Source organism: Peromyscus leucopus, chromosome 9, assembly GCF_004664715.2.
Source record: "Peromyscus leucopus breed LL Stock chromosome 9, UCI_PerLeu_2.1, whole genome shotgun sequence".
Taxonomy (NCBI): Eukaryota; Metazoa; Chordata; class Mammalia; order Rodentia; family Cricetidae; genus Peromyscus; species Peromyscus leucopus.
In genome coordinates this window covers 78343774-78350718 of record NC_051070.1, presented here as the reverse complement: position 1 = coordinate 78350718, position 6945 = coordinate 78343774, and the positions used below count along the sequence as shown (strand labels likewise).

At 43.3% G+C, this 6945-nt stretch overlaps 1 protein-coding gene across 1 annotated transcript in view; it reads left to right on the top strand.

The window, feature by feature from the left end:
- The first annotated feature begins 2076 nt into the window (after positions 1–2076).
- Styx (serine/threonine/tyrosine interacting protein) overlaps positions 2077–6945 on the top strand; it is a 36387-nt gene continuing 31518 nt past the window's right edge. Inside the window, exon 1 of the mRNA XM_028873612.2 lies at positions 2077–2413. Within this exon, the coding sequence (XP_028729445.1) occupies positions 2357–2413 (57 nt within the window). The 5' untranslated portion in view covers positions 2077–2356. The remainder of the gene's footprint in view (positions 2414–6945) is intronic.

The window sequence follows — 6945 nt, the reverse complement described above, 5'->3', positions numbered from 1 at the left end:
TTAGTTATCCTACATATATTCTTGTCTTTTCTAAGAGCACATTTATTCTAGTCTTTCTGGTTTAGTAAGTAAATGATTTGAGAGCCTGGATGAAATTGAAAATTAAGATAGGGATTTGAATTTTCTTAAAACAGTACTCACAAAGTTCACAAAATTGTCTTCTTATATACATCTTAGTGATGTGGGTGTGGGGGTACATACATGTATTTGTATGTTCCAAGAAGTACTTACTCTTCACCTACTGCAGTTTGACTTTGATAGTTAATTTTAACTTTTTTTATGATTAGAAGTACTGCTTACAGTTAATTTGGTTTATGTGGAATAAATAGTTTCCTTTTGAGGCTATTATGGTCTGGAGCCAGGCGAAATCTGTATTACATAGACACATAGTTTTGCAGATACATGATTTCCAGAGATGTATTATTTCCTAGGCTCACCAGTGGATTCTGCAATTACCTGTGGGTGGATACCAGGCTAAGAGTGCTTTAGGCAATGTTAATGTCAGAAATGTTCAGAACAGAAGTTCTGTTACCTGTACACAATCCTTTCTAATTTCATGTGGCAATCAAAGTTATGTAAGGAAACCATCATTGCCTAAAGATTTGAGATTATTTATAGTTAAAGGATTGTTTAAACAAAGACATCTAAACTTCAGTTTCATAAATACCAAAGGACCAACTATAAATGACCTGGCTAGCTACGTAATTCTTTATTTTTCCCTTTCTTTCTTTTTGAGACAGGGTTTTACCATGTAGCCCTGGCTCACCTGGAACAATTCACTATGTGGATTAGGCTGGCCTCAACTCACAGACATTCTCCAGCCTCTGCCTCTCGAGTGCTACCATTAAAGACATCACTATACCTGCCATCCGATTAATTTTTAAAGCTGAATGATAGTTTATGCAGTGCTAGAGAATATGGAACACCCAGACTGGCCATCTACTTTATTGAACAATTCTACTTCTGTATGTTGACCATCCATTTACATTACAAGAGGAAGTCTAAGTTAAGTACCATATGGTCCTTCCACTTTTTTTTTAAGGATGACTTTTTTTTTTTTTTTTTTTTTTGGTTTTTCGAGACAGGGTTTCTCTGTGTAGCTTTGCACCTCTCCTGGAACTCACTTGGTAGCCCAGGCTGGCCTCAAACTCACAGAGATCCACCTGGCTCTGCCTCCCAAGTGCTGGGATTAAAGGCGTGCGCCACCACCGCCCGGCTATGATTTTTAATAATAATAGTAAGTCCCAAGGTCTCTAGAGAGTACTTTTAAAAATACAATGAAAAGTAGTAAGAGTGTTAGTTACACACCTTGCAGCCAAGCAGTGTTCCCTTCATTGAGACCCAAGGTTGTCCAGGAGTTCTAGCCGAGTTCTAGCCGGGTCTGATGGTGTACACCTTTAATCCCAGGACTAGGAGGCAAGTAGTTCTCTTGTGAGTTTAAAGCCCAGCTTGGTGGACATAGTGAGATCCTGAGAAAGTATATTCTTAACGTTTAAAAACTATTAACACCAACATAAGCTCCTCAGATATACACACATAGAAGCATGTTATGTGTTGAAATCTGACTCAAAGGGAGAAATCTTAGTAAGTGAGCTATCATTTCTGATGACTTTGTATTTATCATTTCCTGGATAGTCTTGAGTTGTTACACTCGAGAGTATTCCTAAGAGGCCACTTTAAATTGTTTTTAAGGAGATGGGGTCTCTCGTTTTCTGCATAGTCTAACATGAATTTAAACTGAACTCTTCCGGTTTGGGTTATAACTTCCCCCAAGGATTCCCAGAAGGATTGGGCGGCATTCCTTCTGAGTCCTGGAGGGCACGCCACCACCGCCTAAGGGACTCATCCCTGGGAAGGCCTAGCTGGCCTGACCGCGGGCAGCCTTCGCCCGGGACCTCCCCTCCCTTCCTCCGGCCGCGGCCCCGCCCCGCAGGAGGCCCCGCCCCCCGCGTCTGCGCGCTCGCGGACGGGCAGGGCGGAGGCGCGCTGACACCTGGCGGCGGCGGGGGCGGGCCGTCGGCGAGCGTGGGCTGGGATTGGCTGTGGCGCGTGGGTGGGGGCGGGAGGAGACGGTTATGGGCTCGTGCCTGGGCCGGATCCCGGCTGTCTGAGGGGCGCCAAGACCTGCAGGAGGGAGACGGCCGCAGCATGGCGGCCCGCCGCGCGTCGCCCTGCCCTCCGCCTTCCTGCCGCAGCCGCCGGGACGCCGTGGTCCGCCAGTGTTCGCTGTGAGCCCGCCGCGCGTCCGCCCGCCGTCCGCCCGCCTTCCTTCCCTCGCTGCCTCCGCCGGCCCGGGGGGGCGGCCGGGCGCACCGCCGTCCCTCGCGCCGCGCCCACCCGCCGGGGCCCTGGGACCATGGAGGACGTGAAGCTGGAGTTCCCCTCGCTCCCACAGTGCAAAGACGACGCCGAGGTGAGTGCCCGCCTCGCCGCAGGCCGCCCCCGGGACTCCGGCCGAGCCGCGACTCTGGCCCAACCGTCGTAGACGCTTTCCCTTTCCTCTGGGGGGCATCCGTGAGGTCCCGGTGGAGAACCCAACCTGGAGACTACCCCTGGCCTCTCGCCTCGGCAGTGAGCATTTACTTGAAGACAGTCTCAGTTTTGTTGCCAAAGCAACACGCTGTGGAGTTGTTTTTAATCTGAGCTTGATGTTAGGTTCACACGCGGGACACATGGCCCCACGTGTGGAATAGACCGGAGGCGTGAACTCTGGAATTGCACACTCTTAACAGTTCTCCAAGTCAAAAAAATCAACCAAAAGAAAACCCACAAAAAAGTATGACCAACAGAAAAAAAAAAGTCACAAAGCTAGCTTCTTTGAATTTTAAAACTTTTAATCACAAATCTTACCCTTGGAGGAAAGTTACTGTTGAGAGCAAAATACCTTTACCTTCTCCCGATTCTGTAATTCAGGGTTCTTTTTCACTCCACCTTGATTTTTTCTTTACCTAACATTTGCAGAGATTTCGCGCCCCCCACCCCGTTGGATTTATTTTATGTTATAGACACAGTTAACTTGGAGTTCACTAGAGGCTGTTAGTAACAAGACAAAGATTCTTAACTGTGACACTTAATAGGCTCAAGAAAGGATTCTAGAGTTTTGTTTGTGTTTTGAAACAGGGTCAACAGAGCCCTGGCTGTCCTGGAACTCACTATATAGACCAGGCTGGCCTCCAACCCACAAAGATCCACCTGCCTCTACATCCCAAGTAATGGGATTAAACGTGTACACCCTTTAGTCCCCCTAAGTGCTTTAAAGGTATTTGGAACTGGGCATGGCTGCAACACTCATGTATTTCCACGACCTGGGAAGTGGAAGCAGAAAGGTCAGGAGCATTCAAAGCAGCCATGGTTGTATGGCAAGTTTGAGGCCAGTTGGAGTTACAGTGAGACCCTGTCTCAAAAAAGGAATTGCTTTATTTTGGATTGAATTTATACCAAATACTCAGTTCTATTGAATGCCTCCATTTGATGTTCACTTTTTGGTGTTTGTTTTGTTGTGGTGGTGGTGGGTGTTTGTAGCCCTGGCTGTCCTGGGTCACTGTTTGCAGCAGTCTGGCCTTAAAGAGGTCCACATGTCTCAATCTCCTGAGAGATTTGTGTGCCACCAAACCTAGCTACTTTTTTAAAAATGATTTTTAATTTTAAAACAAGGTCTTGTGTAGCCAGGCTCACCTGAAATTTGCTGTATGCAAGGATGTCCTCTAACTCCTGATCTCCCAAGTAAATTACAGGCATTTGGAGTTTTCTCTCTCTTATTTGTAGTAGTGATGATTGAGACTTGAATATATTTTAAGTTGAATCATAAAGAAGAATTTGCACTTTTTTCTTTAACATACAGTAATGTGAATAAGGGCTATACTTTTTGTCTTCAATTAGCAATAATCTCAGTTCTGCAAGCAATTTCCCTTGTGATGGAATATGATGGAAGAAGAGAACCAACTCCCACACACAGCCTTCTGATCTCTACTCAGGCATTGTGTGTTGGAACACACACAGATTGAGGTTTACTTAGAATAAGAGTTATATAAGGTATACCATAGTACATAGTGAGTGACCCTGGAATCTTGACTCCTAGTTCTTTAGGCTTTTTAAATACCCTTAATTCTTCCCTCCCCTATTCTTAGTTCTAGTTTAATTTTTTTCATCTTTTATTGTGTTTATAGTATATTTATCCCCTGGAAAAAAAAACCTATAACTTCTTACTGGGAATAATAGCTTTTATCTAATTAACAGCATCAATTTACTATTTCCCAGTGATATATGTAAGGCACCAAGAACATTTTCTTCCAATAGAAAACCAAAATTTCAAACCAAATCCTGCTTTGGTAAAAGTGAAATTCAAGAAGAGAGATTTTAAGTTCAGCATGGTAGTGCACACTTTTAATCCCAGCAGTCTCTACTCTTGAAGCAGAGGCAGGCAGATTTCTACCAGTTTTGAGAGTGCCCTTGTCTACATGGTTCTAGTGAGTTCCAGGACAACCAGTGCTACATAGAGAAATGTGGGAAGCGATCTTAACTGCTTAACTTGGCTTAAGTTTAGGCAATACTTATTTTTGTTTGTTTTGTTTTTTTGAGACAGGGTTTCTTTGTGTAGCCTTGGCTGACCTGGAACTCACTCTGTAGACCAGACTGGCCTAGAGATGCTGCCTCTGCCTCCCAGGTGCTGGCATTAAAGGCATGTACCACTACTACCACCACCACCTGGTTTAGGCAATACTTCTGAGAAGATTTTCCTGGTTTTTTGTCAACTCCTCTTACCTCCTCCTCTTTGCCTCCGGACCAGTTTAATTCCCCATACTACTACAGCTACAGCACTTGGTTCTTTTATACCTACCTTCATAGAAATTATTACAATTTTTGGTCATTGTCTCTTTTCATGATAGGCTGAACCTTCCATAATGGTATATGGTTGCATGAGGACTAGAGTTTGGGTCCCCAGAGCTCACTAAAATCTAGGGAAGTGTGGCTGCTCCCTGTAATCTCAGCACATTGGAGGTAGAGAGATGGGATCCAGGGGCAAACTGGCTAGCAAGAGGAGCCAGAGTAGGAATTCCAAGTTCATCAAGAGACCCTACCTTAATAAATAATACAAAAAATCAGATTGGTGCACACCTTTAATCCTAACACTCAGGAGTCAGAGGCAGACTGGTCCAGGGCCTTCATCTAGCAATGGTCTTGTTGGTAGAGTCCCCAGATAGTATATGGTATCATATTACAAGAGACAAAGAATGGTGTGTGTGTGTGTGTGTGTGTGTGTGTGTGTGTGTGTATGTGTGTGTGTGTGTATCTGTCCTGTCCATATGTTTGTCTTGTCTGTCACAGTCATCTGGTCTTCCTCTTACGATATGGTCATAAGGCTTATGCTTAATAACATTATTTAAGCGTAATCACTTTTCAGAGGCCCCTCCAGCACACTATAGTTGTATTGATTTTCCACCTTTCAACTTCCTAGATAGACATTCAACATTTGGTCCTTGGGAAATACATTCAAACCATATCTGACATATCTGAAACAAATGTAGGGTTAGGATAAGACAGCTCTTGAAGATCAGGATCTGATGATGGCAACAGGAATAGTTGCAAATGAAATTTTCTCTGAACATTTCTAGGTTTCAAAGATTTATACTTACTACAGTGAGGCTTGATGTTCTTCAAATAAGGTTATCTATGTATGTGACCTGTGAATGGAAATAGTTTTCTATGCTCTTCCTGCTATACAATTTGCTTTTTACTCTTGTAATTTATATTATTATTAATAGCAACAAGGTCTCTTGGTAGCCCTGCTGTCCTGGAACTCACTGTGAACTCACCAGGCTGGCCACAAACTCAGAGATCCACTTGCCTCTGCCTCCTAGATGCTGGGAATAAAGATATATGCCACCATACCCTCCTTTAATAACTTTTTTTAATATAAATATGGAGATGATGTGTTATGGTCTATTGTCTACAAAGTTACACAGAGTTTGAAATGACTTTGAAATCTTGGTTTTGCTTAAAAATTGAGGCAAAGAGCCAGGCAGTGGTGGCTGCATATGCCTTTGAGTTCGAGGATCTCCCTGATTTTGATGGCAGCCTGGTTGCTCTATCGAGGGAGTTACAGGACAGCCAGAACTACACAGAAATACCTTGTCTTGAAAAACTAAAAGAGAGAGAGAGGTAAAAATTTTATTTTATCATTTGTGTTCATTTTTTTTTAAACTTAATAGCTTAACGGTATTGAAAGCTATCTCTATACACCTAACTAAATCTTTTGGGAGGGGAAGTACTTTAAAGAAGTACTGTAGCTTTGAGTTCTTCTAGTTTCAGGAAAGTCCACCCCAAAATACTGTTTGACATACTAATTACTTTGGTATATAAAAACAGCAGATGTAGAAGAGGCTTTCTGAATGTCCTTCAGTTACCTATAGATAGATCTTGCAAAAGTAATTTAGTTCCTTCTCAGGGAGTTTAGTAAATGACAGAAAAGTAACTTACAGAAGACAAGAAGTGGATACCACACCCAAACTTATCACAAGCTATCACCTGTTCTTCCAAGAGTCCATGCATATCTGTTTGTATTCTCTCTTAGGATTCGTACACACCCACGCACCCACACCTCCACACCCACACCCACACCCACACCTTAAAGCTCTTACTGTCTTACCTCAGACTCCCAAGTGCTGTGATTGCAGGCAGGTGCCATCATGCTCAGCTTTATTCTCCTAAATATCACTTGTGTTGGATGTTTACCCTGTGCACATAATCAATTTGTGTGCCTTTCTATTAGTCTATTTATTGCCAGTTTATTTCATAGTCCCAATTTTTATCACACCCTAGAGCAGTAGTTCTGAATCTGGGGGTAACGACCTCTTTGGGGGAAGTCACATATCATATTTGCATTATAATTCATAACAGTAGCAAAATTACAGTTGTGAAGTAGGAATGAAATAGTTTTATGGTTGA